The sequence below is a fragment of the Gigantopelta aegis genome, chromosome 15, assembly GCF_016097555.1.
Source record: "Gigantopelta aegis isolate Gae_Host chromosome 15, Gae_host_genome, whole genome shotgun sequence".
NCBI classification, from domain to species: domain Eukaryota; kingdom Metazoa; phylum Mollusca; class Gastropoda; order Neomphalida; family Peltospiridae; genus Gigantopelta; species Gigantopelta aegis.
The window spans coordinates 12,482,324-12,506,647 of NC_054713.1; the positions used below are offsets into that span (position 1 = coordinate 12,482,324).

A 24,324-nucleotide genomic window follows, 5' to 3' on the forward strand; every position below is an offset into this window, starting at 1 on the left:
CCTGAAACAGTTGGTTTGAAATCATGATTACAAAATCCTAAAGATAAAAGGAACTGGCTCCTAACCTCACCCTCTACATATTATCTACATCTGTACAGGCCTGTAGGAACGATATTTGAAGTGTGTGTGTGTGTGGTGAGGGGGAATACAGTCTCTCGTGAAGGATACAAACTAGATTTTTATCTTTGTATCATCTTTATTTATGTAGAGTAGTGAAAATTTAAAACATACATTTTCATCCTAGAGTGTGTGATGGAGAACAAGCCCCTAGGCCCGCCACTCCCGAGTTCCTACGGGCCTGTTGTATTTTATATTAATAAATGCAAAGATTACATAATAATATTGTCGATAAGACATATTAGTTGTAAATTGATTGTCAGTATGTGGCAACAGTATAATATTTTCCAACATTTCTGTGTTTCTGTACCCGGCTGTACATTTTCTTAATAATCAAAAATACACGGTTTAACCAAACACATTCAAACTTGGAGGATAACTAGTTAAGAGAACAAGGAAAATTGTGCTAATTTTAGTTTTTTGTTAAATTATTATACTTGCTTTGGTGAGGGGACGCTTTTTGCAAATTTGCGAAATCGGCCTATGGAATATCCACTGACGTGTCATATTTACATCTAGATGCTGAACAAGATTTATGATAAAATATTATTACATTTTGTGTGCTTTTCTTCTAATTAGGTCCATTTACTTCAGTTTACATTAAAAAAGTCATAAAAAATTATGTTTTAAAAAATGCTTGTATGCTAGTCTATGACCGCGTGGCTTCCTCGTCTTCGTCAGCAGTTGATTCATCAATATTTTCGTCTAAGACAACATTTCCAGGATTAGGGACAAAGTCTCTGATAAGTGGTTCAAACTGATACGGTTTGATGCCATTAGCACCAGCTGGACACAATTCTTTGTCATTCGAATCGCTAAGTTCGTCCATGCTGCTTGATAGTTTCTTCCGTTTTCCTCTCATCGATGATGTCACGGGTCTAGCTCATCAATTGTCGACAGTTTCCGGCAAACATCGGGAGATCAGCAAAAAAAAAAACCAACCAAGACTGGCACGCTTAACTTTGTCAATAAGGGGAGCGCGGTAGTTGCGTGTTGTGGTTTATGACGGCAAACAAATTCATTACGCCGTATATGTGGTTTGGTGTCCGGTCGCCTTTAATCATCGGCTATTAAATTGGACGTCAAATATTTGGTATTTATGACTCGTAGTCATCAGAGGAAACCCGCTACATTTTTCCTAATGCCCCAAGGGATCTTTTATATGCACTTTCCCACAGGCAGGAAAGCACATACCACAGCCTTTGACCAGTTGTGGTGCACTGGTTGGAACAAGAAAAACAAAAAATTGATTGAACAGAAGTGGGGTGGGGAGTGGAACAGGATTTAGTTCAGTCAGTTGAATGCTCTGTTGAGTTGCTTATGTCACAGGATCGAACCACCTCGCTTGATCCATTTAACTGATTGGGGTTTTTTTTTATTCCAACCAGTGCACCACAACTGGTCAGTGGCAGTGGTATGTGCTTTCCTGTCTGTGGGAAAGTGCGTATAAAAGATCCCTTCCTGCATTAGGAAAAAAATGTAACGTGTTTTTTTTTATGACTACGTATCAAAAATGCCAAATGTTTGACATACAATAGCTGATGATAAATTAATCAATGTGCTCCAGTGGTGTCATTAAACAAAACAAACTTTAATTTTGTTGGACAGAAGAGCTGGCCATAGTCAGAACTTGTGCCCATGACAGGCGTGCATAATAACAGCTTGCTCTGAATGTGCACCTTAAACACCCCTGAACGGAACAGAACTGAACGATGGGGATTGATCCTAGTTTTAACACTGATTAAATAATGTATTGGAATTCTATTATAAACGAACATTCCTTTTACATTTCATGCATGTACAAATATACACAGTTGTGGTTCTAATTATATGTATGTACGCAGGTCCATTCATGCTTGCACATTCAGACGAACAGGCCATATTTTACAGAGCGTGTAGGACCGGCATGGTAATCTATAAAGTAGTGATCAATTGGGGGACAAATCTGGTCAACAAAAGATCCCGGACAATAAAAATCACTTGCTTTTCTCCGAGTTAATAACACTGACCAATATGGGGTAGGTACTTTAGGAAAGCATTCAAGTAAGTGTACAATACGTTTTTACATGTACATGTACATGCATAATATAATACGTAGTATGGAATGGACTGTTTGTAAGTACATACATTGATTTTGTATTTGTCAGGAATTTATTTTTATATGCAGTAAATTACACTTATAACAAACATGCTTAGAACCAACTACTGCATATAGAATGAACTGATCTTAAAGTCCTTTTTTATCTCCCTATACATTAATAACCAACTTATGCAAATGTGTACAACGAACTACAGCTGTAATGAACCGACTATCATGGTCCCTTCCGGTTTCTTGTAAGAGTACTTTACTGTATATACTTGAGGTGTTTTAGCAAAGCTCACAGTAAAATTGCTTGGTTTTAAGCCCAAGGGCTTCATTTCACATAATGGGTTGAATTAAGTAGGAGAAACCCCAGTATGGTTATATCGCGTCAGATGTATGATTAGCGTTCAAGAGTTTAGAGTTTGTTTTGTTTAATGACACCACTAGAGCATATTGCTTTATTAATCATTGGCTATTGGATTCAAACATTTAGTCATTTTGACATTTAGGATTAGAGAAGAAACCTGCAACATTTGTTTCATTAGCAGCAGAGAATCTTTTTTATGCGCATCCCACAGACAGGATAGCACATACCACAGCCTTTGGTATACCAGTCATGGTGCACTGCATGGAACAAGAAATAGCCAATGGGTCCCCCAAAGAGGATTGTAGATTCCATTAGTAGCAAGGCATATTTTATATGCACCATCCCACAGACAGGATAGCACATACCACAGCCTTTGGTATACCAGTCGTGGTGCATTGCGCTTGAATGAGAAATAGCCCAATGGGCCCACCAACGGGGAATCGATCCTAGACCGACCACACATCAAGCAAGCATTTTACCACTGACTACATATCCTGCCCCAGTTATCATTTAAAGTAATTTAGTAATGACCAACTGATTGTTGTATTTTTCAGAAACATTCCCGACCCGACCAGTCAGAGGTTACACTGGCACAAACCTCCACAGTCGGTTCTTGTGGTTCGTAAGATCCACGATGATTCCGTCCTCATTCCCTTCAGAAACCTGCTTTTCTGGTTAATAGAGGTGAGTTGTGGTTTCTATTAGTATTAGTTCACTACTAGACCAACTGGAGGGGACTATATGTCTCATCTCCATCCTGTCTGTCTATCTATCTGTCTCTCCATCCTGTCTGTCTGTCTGTTTGTCTCTTCATCCTGCTGTCTATCTGTCTATCTGTCTCTCCATCCTGTCTGTCTGTCTCTCTCCATCCTGTCTGTCTGTCTCTCCATCCTGCTCTGTCTGTCTATCTGTCTCTCCATCCTGTCTGTCTGTCTATTTGTCTCTCCATCCTGCTGTCTATCTGTCTCTCCATCCTGCTGTCTGTCTGTCTATTTGTCTCTCCATCCTGCTGTCTGTCTATCTGTCTCTCCATCCTGCTGTATGTCTGTCTATTTGTCTCTCCATCCTGCTGTCTATCTGTCTCTCCATCCTGCTGTCTGTCTGTCTATCTGTCTCTCCATCCTGTCTGTCTGTCTGTCTGTTTGTCTCTCCATCCTGCTGTCTGTCTGTCTATCTGTCTCTCCATCCTGCTGTCTATCTGTCTCTTTGTCTTTCTGTCTATCTCTCTCCATCCTGTCTGTCTGTCTGTTTGTCTCTCCATCCTGCTGTCTATCTGTCTCTCCATCCTGCTGTCTGTCTGTCTATTTGTCTCTCCATCCTGCTGTCTGTCTGTCTATCTGTCTCTCCATCCTGCTGTATATCTGTCTATTTGTCTCTCCATCCTGCTGTCTGTCTATCTGTCTCTCCATCATGCTGTCTGTCTGTCTATCTGTCTCTCCATCCTGTCTGTTTGTCTATTTGTCTCTCCATCCTGCTGTCTGTCTATTTGTCTCTCCATCCTGCTGTCTGTCTGTCTATCCATCCTGCTGTCTGTCTGTTTATCTGTCTCTCCATCCTGTCTGTCTGTCTGTCTCTCCATCCTGTCTGTCTGTCTGTCTTGTCTCTCCATCCTGCTGTCTGTCTGTCTGTCTGTCTGTCTCTCCATCCTGCTGTCTGTCTGTCTATCTGTTTCTCCATCCTGTCTGTTTGTCTCTCTCCATCCTGTCTGTCTGTCTCTCCATCCTGCTGCCTGTCTGTCTGGCTCTCCATCCTGCTGTCTGTCTATCTGGCTCTCCATCCTGCTGTCTGTCTGTCTATCTGTCTCTCCATCCTGTCTGTCTGTCTCTCCATCCTGCTGTCTGGCTCTCCATCCTGCTGTCTGTCTGTCTATCTGTCTCTCCATCTTGCTGTCTGTCCCACGTACAGTTTTCCAGATGTGTTTTTAACAATGCTTTGAGATATTGGGCCGATATTTTGTGTTTACATGTAGCTTTACCATGTACTGTTACAGATCAAGTTTGATTTTCTTGGCAAATATTTACACATTTTTGACAGTTATGGCCCTTGAACTAAAGAGATATCAAAATTTGTTTTCCGAACATTATTTTGCAGTGCCTCAAGTTATTGAGCTGAAATGTGTTATATAGCTTTATCAAGTACTGTTACAGATTGAGTTTATCTTTCATGACAATTTACCCATTTTTGACAGAGTTATGTCCCTTAAACTGCGGAGATATCAAAATTTGTTTTCCGAAAAAAAAATTGCAGTGCCTCAAGTTATTGAGCTGAAATGTTTTATATGTCTTTATCATGTACTGTTACAGATCAAGTTCATCTTTCATGGCAATTTACCCATTTTTCACAGTTATGGACTTTGAATTTAGAAGATAGGAAAATCTGTTGGGCCCGGTAGGGGAAATGTGTTGCTTTAGTAGAATGCTTGTTATTATTATAATCGTATTATTATTATTATTATAATCGTATTATTATTATTATTATTATTATTATTTACCATGATAGCCAATACATTTTTCATTCTGGTCTATTGGCTGAGTTTTTATTTCTGTGTTTTCAGGAGAGGAACATGATAGTGTTTGTAGAGTCAAAAATGATAGAAGACCAGGTGTGCATGGATGAGGAGTTTCAGAAAATAGTTAACAAGCTACAAACTTTCAAAGAAGGTATGCGGTAGATTAAAGGGTCACCATCAGAGTTGCTTCTTGATAAAAAAATAAAAAAAAATAAAAAAAATTGTTTTCTTTTCTTGTAAAATGTAAACATTATACCTTGAACGACATGGATGATGAGTTTCAGAAAATAGTTAACAGGCTACAAACATTCAAAGAAGGTATTCTGTAGATTAAAGGGTCACCATCGGAGTTGCTTCTTGATGAAAAAAAATAATTTTGTTTCGTTTTCTTTTCTTGTAAAATGTAAACAATATACCTTGAACGACATATTCAGAAAACAAATTTACAAACAAATAATTTCAATTAGTAGGATAAACAAATGTATAAGAACTGGAAATTAAATCTAAAGACAATCATGGTGGTTGACCAACATGTTGAACATATGTCATGTCATTGCGTATATGTTTTGCACACACTGTCTACTCAGCTGTAATTATTATTTGTTTAAAAGCAACAAAAACAAACAAACAAACAAAAAAATAAAAAAATAAAAAAAATTAATACAGAGACAAACACATTTTTGTTAGGTCATCATAAACATATACAAATGAATGAAACCTGTTTAAATTGGATCACGCTGGATCAAAAGAAAGACATATTATATTTAACGACGCACTCAACACATTTTATTTTACGGTTATATGGCATTGAACATATGGTTATGGACCACACAGATATTGAGAGAGGAAACCCGCTGTCGCCACTTCATGGGCTACTCTTTCCGATTAGCAGCAAAGGATCTTTTATATACACCATCACACAGACAGGATAGCACATACCACAGCCTTTGATATACCAGTTGTGGTGCACTGGCTGGAACGAAAACGTTGGATCACTCCTCACAATAAGAATTGTTGGAACACTGTAAGAAAAACAAAACAAAACAAAAAAACTAGCAGAAAGTGCTTGTGAACCTGATTATAAGAAAGCTTATTGTGCATTTGGAGAGGCATTACAATTGTTGCCTGCCTCCTGTCAGTTTCAAACCTTGTACTGGCCACTTACATGTATATATAGCAGGGCTTGAACTTAAGAATTTATGACCCACAGCATTTTTTTTTTTAACTTGCCAGGGATGAAACGGCTCACCAACAGCAATTTTGAGCCTGCCTTGCTAGCAATTTTGTAAAAGGTGACTTTTGCATAATTTTTTGGTGAAAAAAGATTTGACTTATAGGCAAAGATATACAGTTAACATATTTCAAATGTTAAATACTGGTAGATAATGTGGACCAGATATATTAATTTTGTTGTCACAGAGATTTTTTTTACTGACAGGAGTAACTTTTATCCAGCGGTACAAAAGTGCCGTCATTGATGCTCTCGATCCACAGCAATTTATATCTCAATGATGGCAATTGCTGTCGTTAAGTTCTAGCCCTGTATAGTATTCCCTGGTGTAGTACACTATACAGCATTCTGTAAATGTGAGATGAAGATGAATATATTGCTCGATTGATTTTGATGTTTTTTTCTTTCTGGTTTCTTCTCTAGATGAAGACAAACTGACAGACAAGATTGACTTTATTCTCTGCCTCGGAGGAGACGGGACACTGTTGTATGTGTCTTCTTTATTCCAGGTAACGGCTGTATACAAACAAAACTGAAATGTTGAATATCACTTTATCGGGATCACTGTCTTCAGTTTGTAACCATTAGACGGGACACTGTTGTATGGGTCTTGTTTTAGTCCAGGTAACGGCTGTACACAAACAAAACTGAAATGTTGAATATCACTTTATCGGGATCACTGTCTTCAGTTTGTAACCATTAGACGGGACACTGTTGTATGGGTCTTGTTTTAGTCCAGGTAACGGCTGTACACAAACAAAACTGAAATGTTGAATATCACTTTATAGGGGTCACTGTCTTCAGTTTGTAACCATTAGACGGGACACTGTTGTATGGGTCTTGTTTTAGTCCAGGTAACGGCTGTATACAAACAAAACTGAAATGTTGAATATCACTTTATCGGGATCACTGTCTTCAGTTTGTAACCATTAGACGGGACACTGTTGTATGGGTCTTGTTTTAGTCCAGGTAACAGCTGTACACAAACAAAACTGAAATGTTGAATATCACTTTATAGGGGTCACTGTCTTCAGTTTGTAACCATTAGACGGGACACTGTTGTGTGGGTCTTGTTTTAGTCCAGGTAACGGCTGTATACAAACAAAACTGAAATGTTGAATATCACTTTATAGGGGTCACTGTCTTCAGTTTGTAACCATTAGACGGGACACTGTTGTATGGGTCTTGTTTTAGTCCAGGTAACAGCTGTACACAAACAAAACTGAAATGTTGAATATCACTTTATAGGGGTCACTGTCTTCAGTTTGTAACCATTAGACGGGACACTGTTGTGTGGGTCTTGTTTTAGTCCAGGTAACGGCTGTATACAAACAAAACTGAAATGTTGAATATCACTTTATAGGGGTCACTGTCTTCAGTTTGTAACCATTAGACGGGACACTGCTGTGTCTTCTTTATTCCAGATAACGGCTGTATACAAACAAAATTAAAATGTTGAATATCACTTTATAGGGATCACTGTCTTCAGTTTGTAACCATTAGACGGGACACTGTTGTGTGGGTCTTGTTTTAGTCCAGGTAACAGCAGAACAAACAAAACTTAAATGTTGAATATCATAGGGGATTAAAGCTCTATCCTAACCGGCCGTGAGCTTATATCCAATTAAGGTTGAAGCACACTGTCCTGGGCACCCACCTCAACTCTCTGGGCTGTCTGTCCACGACAGTGGGTTAGTTGTTAGTGGTTAGTGAGAGAGAAGAGGGTGTAGTGGTCTTACACCTACCCACCGAGTCTTTAAAACTCGCTCTGGGTGGGAGCTGGTACTGGGCTACGAACCCAGTATCTATCAGTGTTAACCACAACACCACCGAAGCTGGTTAAACTCTGCTTCATTGTCTTTAAGGGTGGGACATAACCCAGTGGTAAAGCACTTACCTGATGCATGGTCGGTTTAGGATCAATCCCCATCGGTGGACCCATTGGGCTATTTCTTGCTCTGCCAGTGCACCATGAATGGTATACCAAAGACTGTGGTACATGTATGTGCTATCCTGTCTGTTGGATGGTGTATATAAAAGATCCCTTGCTACTAATGAAAACATTGTCTGACGCACTTTATTTTTGGTGTCAGTCAAAATTGCTCAAATCACCATGAACGTTTTCGGCCGGGCACTCAAAGTTTATTTTTGGATTTAACTTTTTGTTCAAGACATCAGTAGAATTATCAGTTCTCCATTTTTGGTTAATTTCGGTCTTTGACCTAACTACTGAAGTTTTTATTCCACATTCTGCCTACCTCAAACTTACCTCTCCCATCCCAGATTTAGTCACTGGCGAGGTCAGAGGCTGGGTCCGGGATGAGCTTGCCTGAACCTTTATTGGATATGGGCATGTTAATAGAGTTCCCTTTCCTTAATGAAAAAAATGTAGTGGGTTTCCTCTCTAAGACTATACTGTATGTCAAAAATTACCCAGAATTTTACATCCATTAGCCGATGATTAATAAAATGAATGTGCTCTTGGTGTCATTAAAGAAAACAAACTTTAACTTTCATTGTCTTTACTGTTCTATATTTCTGTAGACAAGCGTCCCACCTGTGATGGCGTTTAACATGGGATCACTTGGTTTTCTGACACCATTCCAAATCCATTTCATTGTCTTTACTGTTCTATATTTCTGTAGACAAGCGTCCCACCTGTGATGGCGTTTAACATGGGATCACTTGGTTTTCTGACACCATTCCAAATCCATTTCTTTGTCTTTACTGTTCTATATTTCTGTAGACATGCGTCCCACCTGTGATGGCGTTTAACATGGGATCACTTGGTTTTCTGACACCATTCCAAATCCATTTCATTGTCTTTACTGTTCTATATTTCTGTAGACAAGCGTCCCACCTGTGATGGCGTTTAACATGGGATCACTTGGTTTTCTGACACCATTCCAAATCCATTTCATTGTCTTTACTGTTCTATATTTCTGTAGACAAGCGTCCCACCTGTGATGGCGTTTAACATGGGATCACTTGGTTTTCTGACACCATTCCAAATCCACGAATTCAGGGAACAGATCTCTACAGTTTTAGAAGGTATGTTTGTATTTTGTATTTTCGAGTTACTGTTGCCCATGTAATGTAGCGGGTTTCCTCTCTAAAGACTATAGGCCTATGTCAAAATGACCTGGAAATGTTTGACATCTAATTGATTGAAACATATTGTATTGCTTTTTTAAAGAACAAATGGATTAGGCATTCAATAGTCTATGATTAATAAATCTGTGTGCTCTAGTGGTGTCGTTAAACAAAACAAATTTCAACTTTCCTTTCAGGCAATGCCACGTTGATACTGCGCAATCGTCTCAAGTGTGTTGTGTGCAAGCACAGCAGTACAGATTGTAGCGATATCCCACACATCAAACACATAGATCCCACCATGACCAAGAGACACATTCTCGAGTGTGTTATGGTAAGTAGTTTAAGAGACACATTGCCGAGTGTTATGGTTAGTATTTTAAGAGACACATTCTTGAGTGTTATGGTAAGTAGGTTAAGAGACACATTCTCGAGTGTGTTATGGTAAGTACGTTAAGAGACACATTCTTGAGTGTTATGGTAAGTATGTTAAGAGACACATTCTTGAGTGTTATGGTAAGTAGGTTAAGAGACACATTCTCGAGTGTTATGGTAAGTAGGTTAAGAGACACATTCTTGAGTGTTATGGTAAGTACGTTAAGAGACACATTCTCGAGTGTTATGGTAAGTAGGTTAAGAGACATATTCTTGAGTGTTATGGTAAGTACGTTAAGAGACACATTCTTGAGTGTTATGGTAAGTAGGTTAAGAGACACATTCTTGAGTGTTATGGTAAGTAGGTTAAGAGACATACATGTCTCCTCGAGTGTGTTATGGTAAGTAGGTTAAGAGACACATTCTTGAGTGTTATGGTAAGTAGGTTAAGAGACACATTCTTGAGTGTTATGGTAAGTAGGTTAAGAGACACATTCTTGAGTGTTATGGTAAGTACGTTAAGAGACACATTCTCGAGTGTTATGGTAAGTAGGTTAAGAGACATACATGTCTCCTCGAGTGTGTTATGGTAAGTAGGTTAAGAGACACATTCTTGAGTGTTATGGTAAGTACGTTAAGAGACACATTCTCGAGTGTTATGGTAAGTAGGTTAAGAGACACATTCTCGAGTGTTATGGTAAGTATTTTAAGAGACACATTCTTGAGTGTTATGGTAAGTAGGTTAAGAGACACATTCTTGAGTGTTATGGTAAGTAGGTTAAGAGACACATTCTTGAGTGTTATGGTAAGTAGGTTAAGAGACACATTCTTGAGTGTTATGGTAAGTATTTTAAGAGACACATTCTTGAGTGTTATGGTAAGTAGGTTAAGAGACACATTCTTGAGTGTTATGGTAAGTAGGTTAAGAGACATACATGTTTCCTCGAATGTGTTATGGTAATTCAGGCTTTCTGCCAGAAAATAATTTGAGGGCACGTAATAAAAAGAAAATAGATCCTAACTAACTGTTTGGTGGATGGGTGGGTAATGTTTTGCAGTAGTATTAATTTCAGACTTCTACATCAGCGCCCTCAGTAGTTTAAGAAGTAGCAGGCTACAACAGTGATGATAGCAGGGGGCAAAGCTGGGGGTCTGGGGGCCCTCCCCAAGAAACATTTGAAAAATCGAAGAAATTAAAGAAGAGAAAGCACTTTTTTTTTTACCATCAACGAAAAGTAGGCGGCGGCAAAAGCTGTTTCAGGCGGCGATTTGCCGCCGGAGACCGGGTACTTTTGAGGGCTCTGCTACATGATTTTAGTTTAATGGAAGTGGACATATTAAGTGCTCATCTCAGATTCATAAAATTCATATATAAGAATTTATAATTCACCATTCACAATACTGTTTTCACTGTTAAAAACAATTCTGTTATTACATACCCATTTAATCTTACTATAGTAATAAAGACAATAGACCTCTTTCACATTCCACTGCGCATGTGCCCATTGCGGGGTAACTCGAGGAAGCAAACAGCGAACTCAAGCAAGATCTCGCAAAAATAGACCTGTGTACAAGTTGACGAGCATAGACAATGGGTGGCCACATAATAGGAATGGGAATATCTTCATGATTAATTATTCTATCAGTATGGAATCCGAAAATTCTGTCGACATCCAACAAGACTTATTAGAGACATTTGTGAGTTATTGCTTATCACGAAATAAAAATATTTGGTTGTTGACGTCCGACAAACCATCGGTTCGGATTCGTACGCAATAAATATCGGATATGGGCTGAAATAATATTAATGTGTGCGTGCATGTATGTATGCAGATGTTCATTGTATTTAACATAATTTAAATGTTTATAAAGCATTATACAGATAAATAGGCCTACATTCAGGATTCTTGTCAGGATTTCTTTTCACCAAGTAATTTTTTTTTAAATTGGAATTTGGAATAAAATTAAATGATACATATGAAATTTGAGCTATGGTACTATAAAACATTAGAATCAGGCCTGTAGGAATGATATCTGGAGTTGGGGGAGGGGAGGGGGCACAATCTGTAGTGGAGGGACAGTCTAGTTGGTGAGGGGGAGGCAAAGCTATATTTTAAACCAGGTTTATAAAAGTGGGGTTACAGTCCCCCCCCCCCCCAACTTCTCGGTTGCTACTGACCTGAAAATGGTCAGAAATGTAATTGTATTGCATACACAGCTATTTAAATTGGAAGCAAGATTATTTAGCCTAAGAAACATATAAGTTTTATTTATAACAGATTAGACTAGCTTGATAATATAGCTGTAAACTCAGGATGATCTCTTCATTATAAACTCATGCGCAGTCATAAGGTACTTTGTTTGAATGTTTGAAGCAAACATATTAAGTACTAATCAACATAAGTAAACAGGCCAAGTCTGAATTTAAGCCGAAATAATTAAAACGGTGAATGAAAAAGAAGAAATAGGGCCTAATAAATAAATAAGTATTTTTAAAACTTCGTAAATACCAGATATTTCATATGAACTTGTCGTATATGACTGATATAAATGATGGTGAAGTGAAAATAAAGAAAGAATCAAACAAAGAAAATAAATTGAATAATAAATAAATAAATAAATACATGTAAATAAATTTTTGAAAAGTAACCTTCGTAAATACCAGATATATCAAATGAAGTTGTAAGTGATAGTGAAAAGTAGATAAAACGAATAAAGAAAGAAATATAATAAAATAAATATATAAAATAGGATAAATAAAATAATAAATAAGGTCATGGCACTACACACAGAGAGAGAGAGAGAGAGAGAGAGAGAGAGAGAGAGAGAGAGAGAGAGAGAGAGAGAGAGAGAGAGAGAGAGAGAGAGAGAGAGATTTTATATATATATATACATACATGTATATATATGTTTTAAAACTTCGTAAATATCAGATATTATTTCAAGTGAAATTGTATTTATCTGATATAAATGATAGTGAAAATAAAATGAAATAAGAAAATAAATAAAATAAGATAAATAAATAAATAAGTAAATAAGTAAATAAATAAATACATGAATAAATAATTTGTGGATAGACATGTAGCATTGATTAGTAGTTGTACGACTGTCTGTTTTTAATGAAACGATAAGGGGAAAATAGAGCTGTGATAAAGGTCTATGTGAGTTAGGCGTTTTGGTTTTTTAAGGGGGAAGGGGAGGCATATTTTATTAAATTTTAAATACTGATACATTTGGAGAATTAAACATCACAGGAAATCCACGTGAATATTTAACTATAATTCTAATTAGTAAAAGTAGAAAACACATTCCACTAAAGTTAATTTTATTATATGAATCTTTTAATTTTGTGTTGTTAAAAAACACTTGACAGATGGCTCCAGAGACTTCGTCTAAGTTAATGTTTCACTGCTTTTGGTCTGAAACCATTCTGATGTAAACTTTAGTAGACCGTTTTCCACAGCCATTTTACCATGTTATACAAAACATGTACGTTAGTCGATAAAGATTCACAGCTCCTACGAAGCTACTCACGACACTCATGACAACTGTCAATCATGCCCCCCAATTTGTATATAGCCTCGATACCGTCTAATTTGGCAAGGGACGTTACTCTTCACACACATGCCCAATGGGAATGTGAAAGAGGTCTATTCTGACGTAATAAAAAATATTATTTTATTGAACATATATGTAATACAAAATCTCACATGTGTAATACGTGTTCACCCGAATGACGTCATGTTCCTAGCCAGGAATGACGTCATGTTCCTTGCCAGGAATGACGTCATGTTCCTAGCCAGGAATGACGTCATGTTCCTAGCCAGGAATGACGTCATGTTCCTAGCCAGGAATGACGTCATGTTCCTTGCCAGGAATGACGTCATGTTCCTAGCCAGGAATGACGTCATGTTCCTTGCCAGGAATGACGTCATGTTCCTAGCCAGGAATGACGTCATGTTCCTAGCCAGGAATGACGTCATGTTCCTAGCCAGGAATGACGTCATGTTCCTTGACAGGAATGACGTCATGTTCCTTGCCAGGAATGACGTCATGTTCCTTGCCAGGAATGACATCATGTCTCTAGCTAATTCAGCTAACTTTCCGGACGAAGTAAGTTGTGTTATTTAATTAAACTTTTGTTGTTAATCATAAATATGGAAAGGTGATATGTAATCAACCAGGGCTAACTCTGCTACTCACCAAATTCACCAATTGCAAATTTTAAACACAACTGGCAAATTTTATTTTAATTTGGCGAATGAATTTCATGTAATAATTGATATTTTGTTGAAAATATTTGTGGGTTTCTGCAATTTTTGGCATTTAATAGATAATTTTGCGAAATGTGGTCTCTCTCATACATGTCCTGTGTTGATCATTTAATAGCTGTTTTGTTTTCTTAATTTTTAGGTTCTGAATGAAATTGTTATAGACCGGGGTCCAGCACCATACCTCTCCAATATCGACCTGTACATTGAAGGTCATTTGGTGACCTCTGTTCAGGGTGATGGTAAAGTACTATTTCAATAATATGTAATATCAAAGGGACATACCCTAGTTTGAAACCATGAAAATTAACACTAAGTCTGTGACTTTGAAATGATGAAATATGCTTTAAAAATAGACTAAAACTCAACTCCATAACTGTTACTTCTCAGACACTTGTGCGTTTTTAAAAATATGAGAAATATATTTTGTGACATTAAAGACACCAGGATGACCAGAAACACTTCGAATGTACCAAAATGGATAACCTACACAATAAAATCTAAGTAAAGTATGATTTCAGTTATCCAAAATGGCTCTAATAGTCCAAAATATGCCTTATTTAAAAACTAGGATATGTCCCTTTAAATTTTGTTTTGTTTAATAACACTAGAGCACATGGAATAGTTTATCATTGGCTATAGAATGTCAGACATTTGTTAATTATAATACGTAGTCTTCCGAGAAAACCTGCTGCATTTTTCCATTAGCTGCAAGGGATCTCTTATATGCATTTTGCCACAGACAGGATATCACATACCATGACCATTGATATTGTCAATCATGGAACACTGGTTGGGATGGGGGAGGGGGAACAATTGGAGAATGGGTCCACTGATGGGATTTATTAATTTGAATTAAATATATTTATTTATTAAATTTATGAAACTTACTCATTTGTTCATTCATTCATTCATTCACTCATTCATTCACTCACTCACTCACTCACTCACTCACTCACTCACTCACTCATTTACTCACTCACTCACTCATTCACTGAATGGGTCCACAGAGTGATAAACTGCTTGACAGATGTATGGTCGGTCTAAGATCGATTCCCATCGGTTGGGCCCATTTGCCTATTTTTCGTTCCAGCCAGTGCACCGCGATTGGTATATCAAAGACCATGGTATGTGCTATCCTATCTTTGGAATGGTGCATATAAAAATATCCCTTGCTACTAATGGTAAAATGTAGTGGGTTTCCTCTCTACTATGTCAAAATTACCAAACGTTTGACATCCAACTTTAACTAATGTATTTTTTAAATTAAATTTATTAAACATATTTGTTTGTTTGTTTAGTTATTCATTAATTCATTCATTGATTTGTTGATTGATTGATTGCTTGATTCATTCATTCATTCATTCATTCATTCATTCATTCATTCATTCATTCATTCATTCATTCATTCACTCACTCACTCACTCACTCACTCAGTCACTCAATTATTCACTCACTGATTTATTTATTTATTTATGGATTGATTGATTGATTTATTGATTGATTGATTTATTTCTTAGGTCTGATTATTTCCACGCCGACAGGCAGCACGGCCTATGCTGTCAGTGCAGGTGCCTCCATGGTCCATCCGAGTGTTCCGTGTATACTGATAACCCCCATCTGTCCTCACTCTCTCTCGTTCAGGCCAGTCATAGTCCCAGCAGGAGTCGAAATTAAGGTAAGTACAGTCAGACATGTCTTACACGGCCCTATAAGAATGGAAGTGGTGGAGAAGGGGGGGGGGTGGGGTGGGGGGGTGTTCCGTGTATACTGATAACACCCATCTGTCCACACTCATTCAGGCCGGTCATAGTCCCTGCAGGAGTCGAAATTAAGGTTAGTACAGTCATACATGATTAAACAGCCCTGTGAGAACATGAGGGGTGGGGAAGGGGGAGGGGAGTGTTCCGTGTATACTGATAACCCCATATGTCCATACTTTCTCTTGTTCAGGCTAGTCATGGTCTCAGCAGGAGTCGAAATTGAAGTTAGTACAGTCAGATATGATTAAATAGCCCTGTGAGAACATGAAGGGTGGGGAAGGGGGAGGGGAGTGTTCCGTGTATACTGATAACCCCCATCTGTCTACACTCTCTCATTCAGGCTGGTCAGTCTCAACAGGAGTCAAAATTAAGCTTAGTTCAGTCAGACATGTCTTACACGGCCCTATAGGAATGGAAGTGGTGGGGAACGGGGAGGGGAGTGTTCCATGTATACTGGTAACCCCTATCTGTCTACACTCTTTCTCTTGTTCAGGCCGGTCATAGTCCCTGCAGGAGTCGAAATTAAGGTTAGTACAGTCAGACATGTCCTACACTGCCCTGTAGGAATGGAAGTGGTGGGGAAGGGGGAGGGGAGTGTTCCGTGTATACTGATAACCCCCATCTGTCTACACTCTCTCTCGTTCAGGCCGGTCATAGTCCCTGCAGGAGTCGAAATTAAGGTTAGTACAGTCAGGTTTTCTCTGAAGACTACATTATTGAATATTTATCACCTAACACCCAATAATTAATTAACCTTTAGACTACTGGATTAATTTTTGACAAAAAACCACGTTGAATGGGTACAAGTTTTTAATTTTTACTTACATATATTCACTTAAATAATTTATAAATACATAAAATAAAATTCATATTTGAATCGGTAAGTATAATTTTTGTGATATTTTAGATCAGTTAATGTTGACTAAAATTAGGCAAAAAATAGAAAAAGTCGTGTTTACTTCCCGGCATTTGTGGCCAGCTGTCCAGTATTTATGTTTATTATTCCTGATAACAGTGGTTTTGTTACCAGAATTAAAATATTGGTGATTTTCATTGTTGATAAAACTATCAAATTTATTATCAAATTAGCTGTCACAATCAGCTATCCATCCCTGAAAATGACCGCGACATACCGCCATTGTTGCCAAGCGAAAATATTTGCCAAAAAACACTTTTTCAACTCAAAATTACAAGCTATTTTCAAAACAAAAACAAAAACCTAAAGATACAGGAAGCTGAGTTGTCTTCTGTTTCCTGTTGTACAAGTCTTTCCGGTGAGTGTCGTGTGCAAAACGGCGGGAAATATGAATTAGGAAATGCACTGTATACAGTGTATAGTATGTCAATTGGCGTGACATTGGGCGAGATATCTCGCCTGCAATAGTCAGAAGGTTAATCAGTGTGCATCAAACAAAACAAACATCAATGTTTATTTATTTATTTATGTGTTCACAGGTAATGGTTTCGCCAGAAGCACGGAATAATGCATGGGTTTCTTTTGATGGACGAAACAGACAGGAAATCGAGCAAGGAGATAGGTACGTTAATTTTAATCATTTATACATTAAAAAAAACCTGTTTTGTTTAACGACACCGCAAGAGCACATTAATTTATTAATCATAGGCTATTGGATTCATGTCAAGCATATGGTAATTTTGACACAGTCGTAGAGAGGAAACCTGCTACATTAGTAGCAAGGGATATTTTATATGCACCATCCCACAGACAGGATAGCACATACCACAACCTTTGGTATACCAGTCTTGGTGCACTGGCGGGGATCGATCCTAGACCGACCGGGCATCAGGCATGCACTTTATCATTGGGCTACGTTCCACCCTAATTTATACATTAAAGTCGCAGGCATCGAAATAAGCACATGTCCAGTAACCCATGTACAGGTTACCACAAAAAACACACCTGCGTGGGCCCATATTTTCAAATCCATCCTAACGCTACGAAATCCTGTGCTTGTAGATAATGGTAGCCCCACTCCCAAGGCTAGTGATATTCTGTGTTGGGCTAGTAAATAACTACTATTGCCATGCCTGACGGCTAGTGAATTTTTGGGGTCAGATGTTACAGTTTAGTCTTATATTTTGTAAATACGAATATCTTGCTCCCACCCCCACCCCCCATGTTAGTGTTTTTAAACTATTTGCCTCTTTAGGTGACATATCCAATAATTACTGTTATTTAGTAAAATTGTATTAACTTATAAATAAAGTTGTGCTAGTTAATTTTTAATCGTGGCTAGTAAAAAAAATTAATCCCTGATCCCATGGCTAGTTAATTTTTTTTTAATTCTAGAAGCCCTGCGAAATCATAAAATCATAGTAGGTTGTGACGTCACTACAGCACACGCCATAGTGACTTTATAGCTTACGATGATTTTACCATTTTATAGGCTAAAATTTCTTCAATATTATGGGCCTGGTAACCTAAAGCCTAGCTCAGGTTGACCCTGCAATTATACAGATCAGACGCCGACTGACTTTTCTGCATCAGACTGTGATCGTGCCACGATCGCTTGTGACAGATTCGTTGTCGATCCAGTGTGACCTGAGTTTTGTTGCAGTGGTGTTAAGACGATTGGCACCAGTCGGTGATCCAAAACATCAACCGTCACAATATTTCAACATGTTAAACTTCTGCGATGTGATGAAACAGGTTCCCAACTATTGGACACAGATTGCAGTCAACCCGAGTGTGATTGTGATTTTCCATGTGCAAATTTTATATGTCGCACGACCGGCTTGTAATTTCACTTACTGACCTGAGTTAAAACAAAATTTCTGATACTGACTGTCAAACATCTGATCTGTGTAATGCAAGGTCAAGGTACCCATTTCCATCTATGTTTTGTGTATTTTAGTGTACAGATAACCACTGCAGTGTACCCGCTTCAGTCTCTGTTTTGTGTATTTCAGTGTTCGGATAACCACTGCAGTGTACTCACTTCCGTCTATGTTTTGTGTATTTCATTGTTCGGATAACCACTGCAGTGTACCCACTTCAGTCTATGTTTTGTGTATTTCAGTGTTTGGATAACCACTGCAGTGTACCCACTTCTGTCTATGTTTTGTGTATTTCAGTGTTCGGATAACCACTGCAGTGTACCCACTTCAGTCTATGTTTTGTGTATTTCAGTGTTTGGATAACCACTGCAGTGTACCCACTTCTGTCTATGTTTTGTGTATTTCAGTGTTCGGATAACCACTGCAGTGTACCCACTTCCGTCTATATGTGCTAAGGACCAGGTAGAAGACTGGTTTGGTGGACTGGCCGACTGTTTGCACTGGAACATCCGTCGAACACAGAAAAGTCTTTCATCGGGACAGAGCTCGGGCAGTCTCGACACATTTGATTCTGAGTCCAATGCAGGGTCCACCGGTTAATGATATCTCACAGTCAGTCGGTGTTACAGTCCGAAAACCACTATGTAAACACATTGGGTCGAATTACGAAGCTTGTTTTTCTTAAATGCAGGAGTTTAAGCATTGTAGATGTACATAGTTACACGCGTGTAAGTCTAAAACAGGCTTTGTAAATTCGGCCCATTGCATTTACTTACAGTTAGTCAGTGTTACAGTCCGAAAACTACTTTGTAAACACATTGCATTTTCTTACAGTTAGTCAGTGTTAGTCCGAAAACTACTTTGTAAACACATTACATTTTCTTACAGTTAGTCAGTGTTACAGTCCGAAAACTACTTTGTAAACACATTGCATTTTCTTACAGTTAGTCAGTGTTACAGTCCGAAAACTACTTTGTAAACACATTACATTTTCTTACAGTTAGTCAGTGTTACAGTCCGAAAACCACTTTGTAAACACATTACATTTTCTTACAGTTAGTCAGTGTTACAGTCCGAAAACCACTTTGTAAACACATTACATTTTCTTACAGTTAGTCAGTGTTAGTCCGAAAACCACTTTGTAAACACATTACATTTTCTTACAGTTAGTCAGTGTTACAGTCCGAAAACCACTTTGTAAACACATTACATTTTCTTACAGTTAGTCAGTGTTACAGTCTGGAAACCACTGTATAAACACATTACATTTTATTACAGTTAGTCAGTGTTATAGTCCAAAAACCACCGTGTCAAAGTTGGAGAAACAAAACACATTGCAATTTTATTACAGTTTGCCAGTGTCACAGTCCAAAAACAATTGTGTCAAAGTTGTAGAAACTAAACACGTAATATTATTATGTAAAGCAATATGTATGTTGGATCAAGAGAAGCATTATATTTGTAGTATGTTTGTAGCACTGTGTCTAAAAAAATTGGAAACAAATGGGGGGGGGGGGGGGGGGGAAGTACTAAAGAAAACATTTTTTAAATTAGCCAGGGCAAATATTAGCAACTATTTAACATCAGAAACTTGCATAGTGAATCACAATGCAGTACTAAACAAAATGTCCCTTGATATGGTATAATGAAATGTAAAGGGTTGTTCTCAAGTTGGACAGAAATAAAACTTTTAAACTAAAAAGGACACTTCTTTTTTAAAAGGGCACTGTTAAACTAAAAAGGGCACTTTTTTATATGGCACTTTTAAACAAAACAGGGCACTTTTTAAAAAGGGCAATTTTAAATTTAAAATGGTACAGTTAAACTTTTAAAATGGCACTTTTAAACAAAACAGGACACTGTTTCATATTTTTCTGGACTGGTTTTAATTTCCCCACCTCACCCTCTAACCTTATACTAGACACAGCTGTGTGAATAAAATACACCATTCCAGACATTGACAGTATAAAAATCTTAACAGTAACTAAAGTAACTGACGTCATTCAAATTCAAAGTTAGCTACATTATTACAATTCTTTGCCAGATTAAAATAAAAACTGGTCTACTAACCTTGACCCCTGTTAAAATTCTATAACATGCAGACAACGCTGTTTACAGGTCGGTATTTGTTTTTCATAATTCTGCACAAAATATTATGTTTAAGTTTTAAAAGATGAAAGAAATAAAAAGTACCTTTTGTCAAATATATCACCAAAATAATTACTGTTGAATATGCTATATTTATTGTGTACGAAGCCAAAACAAGGGTTCGAAAGGTGACTATCGTCAACCTTAGTAGCATATATATATATATATATATATATATATATATATATATATATATATATATATATATATATTATTACTGTAAATCATAATAATAATATATTAGTGACCTTAAAATTGATCGAAATCTAACTAAGTGAAATACATGTTTTAGCATCATAAAACTTTTATCAAGGTTTGTATATTGGACACTAAAAATATGAGCTTTAGGTTGTAGGATCGGCTGAAATAATACTAATATTTTTGACCAGGGCCGTACCCTGATTAAAATCCGGGGGGGGGGGGGGGGGGGGGGGGCACTACTTTTTATAAACAAATGAAACACAATACAAATTAAACCCTGAGATGTGTATGCTATTTTCTGGAGTAAAAAAAAGTAGAAAAAAACGTGAGATTCTCAGGGGGGCAGCTGCCCCCTCCCTCCTCCCCCCAGAGGGTACGGCCCTGTAGACAGCTGGACTTTAGTAGAATCTTGCTTTAAAATGTAGACAAATTATTGCTGTCTGCTATCCTTACATGTATAAGTTACGGTTTAATCAATAGCATGTATAACCATTGTTGTGTAATCAGTTAATCAATGACAAAACATTAATTCAAAAGTTTTTCAGTACAGTCTATATTGTACACCTCTTTAACAGGCACGGTGGGGCAGTTGGGGCTGGGGGACCTCTAGCCCTCCACCCCCAATATTTCTGAATCAAAAATATTATTGGTAGTCAATCTTAAGGCAGAGATGAATTTTAATTGTAGAATATTGGAAATTGCATTTCAGGAAATCTAGTTCTAAAACTTTTATGAGGGAGCATACCCCCGAACCCCCTAGAAACTCAAATCTCAGTCTCCTCTTCCCCCCCCCCCCCCACCCCCCTGCAATGTCTACTTGATTCCGCCGTGCCTGTTATAATTTAGCGTCTTGAAGTATTAGCATTTTGTATGGCCCCGTTAAATTCACTAAAATTTCATGGTCGACAACATGTCCTGATTTTCTGGAAATTGCATTCCAGGACATTTAGTTTTAAAAATTTTACAAGGTAACATATCCTCCGAAACCCCTAGAAACACAAATCTCAGTTAGGCCCCCCCCCCCCCCCCCCCCCCCCCCCCCCCCCCCCCCCCCCGTTTAAATTTAGCGTCATGAAATATTAGCATTTTATATGGCCCCATTAAATTCACTAAATGTTATTTTCGCAAACATTTCCTGAATGTAGATGTGTTTTATGTAATCATGTGCAATATAATGACCGGTGGACCATAGTGATTCAAAACTGATAATGTGCAGATTGGACAGAATAATAAAATGATCGTCTGCAATATATTACTTATTTCTTGATTGAAAATGTGTCTCATTGTTTCTCTACCTCTTATAGTAATATATAGTTTTCTTCAGATGTTGGTTAAAGAGTGATTTTTATTTTTATTAGTAATATGAACTTTAATTATTATTTACTTTAAATTTTGAAAAGTTGAAATACATGTAATATGCCTTTAACAATGTTGCCTTCATGCAAAGTTGTGTGCAGGAGTTTTAGAATGGGGAGGTCTAGACTGTGGTGAGAGAAGTTTATATGGGGAGGGGAGGGGAGGGAGGTATCGAGTCATGCTCCCCCAGAAAAAATATATTTTTTAAATCTTGAAAGTCTCCCCCTGAAATCCTCCCCCTGCACATGCACCTGGCTGGTGTGTATATCAGATCAGAAACAATATTACTGGGGGTTTTCTAGTAATAAGAAAGAATTTTTTTATTTAACGACACACTCGACACATTTTATTGACAGTTATATGGCGGCTAACATTTTTGTAGGAGGATGGGATGGACTATAGTTGTGTTGCCCTCAAGTCCATAAAATGCCATCATGCACTATTATTGATTTGCTATGGTTGACCGTCTTTATTCTTTATTACTTATACTAGAATACAGCGTTCGTCTGATGTGTGATCGATCTAGGATTGATCCCCATTGGGCTATTTCTCGCTCCAGCCAGTGCACCACAACTGGTACATCAAAGGCCGTGGTATATGCTACCCTGTCTATGGGATGGTGCATATAAAAGATCCCTTGCTGCTAATTGAAAAGAGTAGCCCATGAAGTGCTCCCTCAATATCTGTGTGGTCCTTAACCATATGTCCGACGCCATATAACCATAAGTAAAATGTGTTGAGTGCATTGTTAAATTTTTTTATTTTTTTTTAAACAGAGACCAGAAAACAATTGTTGAGATGCCAGTATTTTGACCCCTGGCTTGCATCGTAGGATCAAACAACATCACTGGACCCGATCCTCTGTATGAGTTTTTTACATCCCAAGCAGTGCCCCAAGACTGGTACATATCAAAGGTCACAGTGTGTGCTGTCCTGTCTGTGAGGATAGTGTGTATAAAAGATCCCTTGCTGCTAATGGAAAAAGGCATTTCCTCGAAGATGGTGTCAAAAATTACCAAATTTTTAACATCTGATGATTAATAAATCAATGTACTCTAGTGGTGTCGTTAAACAAAACAATGATTAAACCTAACTGCCTTGTGACCCTGTCTTTTAAAGTGGAATCATTTACAGACTAAAATTTATATTTTTAAAGTTTTATTTCTTACACACTTATTGGTGAGAAAATGATTTGTTATTTTTTTTATAACACATACTGCTAATACATATATGTGCAATAACAATTTAAAGACTTAATTGAATGAGAGTGCTCTTCCTTGCATGGGTATTCGAGTCCTGTGAATGGACTAGAGTCTGGCTAGATACGGTCCATGCCCGAGTACTCATGGAGACCCTAGTCACTAATGCCATACATCCAATGAAAAAAAACCCATTCGAAATTGATTAAATTTGTGATGTAAAAAGTTAACTTGAAATTGACTTGTCTGTGACGAACAAGTCAACTATCAGCCTAGGGCCATAAATAGGTTTTAGTTGGAAAAAGTGTTTAAATTTATTTTAAAACTGTCATTTGAGGATTTGTAAGAAATACAACACTACATTCGTGTTCATTAGATACCATTTTTCTTAAAATTTGTTTATAAACACATTCAACTCGTTTACGCTTGTTAGATAGGTTTTTAAAACAACTCGTAAGATTAAATGGTATATAACGGCAACTCCGGCAGTATTATCTATATACATGTACATGTATATGTACAGTGAAACTCCCCTAAATCAGACACCCTCGGAACCAAGTAAAAAGTCTGCTTTGAAGAGGTATCCAGTTTTAACTGTTTAGAGAGGTTCTCTTCTGCACAGATATTTAAAAAGGGACCAAGAAAAATGTCCGGTTTTGAGGGAATTCCGGTTTACAGAGGGTCCAGTTTGGAGAAGTTTCAGTATACATGTATTTATACTGCTACCCATAATATGTGCATTTAAATGTAATTTTATGTTTTAATAATCCAGGTGATCTATTGATACAATGTTGCATAATTGTAATACATGG

At 37.6% G+C, this 24,324-nt stretch overlaps 1 protein-coding gene across 4 annotated transcripts in view; it reads left to right on the forward strand.

Annotated features, from left to right (window-relative positions):
* The window catches only part of LOC121390090 (NAD kinase-like), a 68,849-nt gene extending 47,646 nt beyond the window's left edge, over positions 1-21,203 (forward strand). For all 4 annotated transcript variants that reach the window (XM_041521807.1, XM_041521808.1, XM_041521810.1 and 1 more), the window contains 9 exons: positions 3,122-3,251; positions 5,122-5,227; positions 6,731-6,816; positions 9,256-9,358; positions 9,598-9,734; positions 14,189-14,288; positions 15,567-15,724; positions 17,265-17,347; positions 19,016-21,203. In XM_041521807.1, the coding sequence (XP_041377741.1) occupies positions 3,122-3,251; positions 5,122-5,227; positions 6,731-6,816; positions 9,256-9,358; positions 9,598-9,734; positions 14,189-14,288; positions 15,567-15,724; positions 17,265-17,347; positions 19,016-19,208 (1,096 nt within the window). In that variant the 3' untranslated portion in view covers positions 19,209-21,203. The remainder of the gene's footprint in view (positions 1-3,121; positions 3,252-5,121; positions 5,228-6,730; positions 6,817-9,255; positions 9,359-9,597; positions 9,735-14,188; positions 14,289-15,566; positions 15,725-17,264; positions 17,348-19,015) is intronic.
* The last annotated feature ends 3,121 nt before the right edge of the window (positions 21,204-24,324 follow it).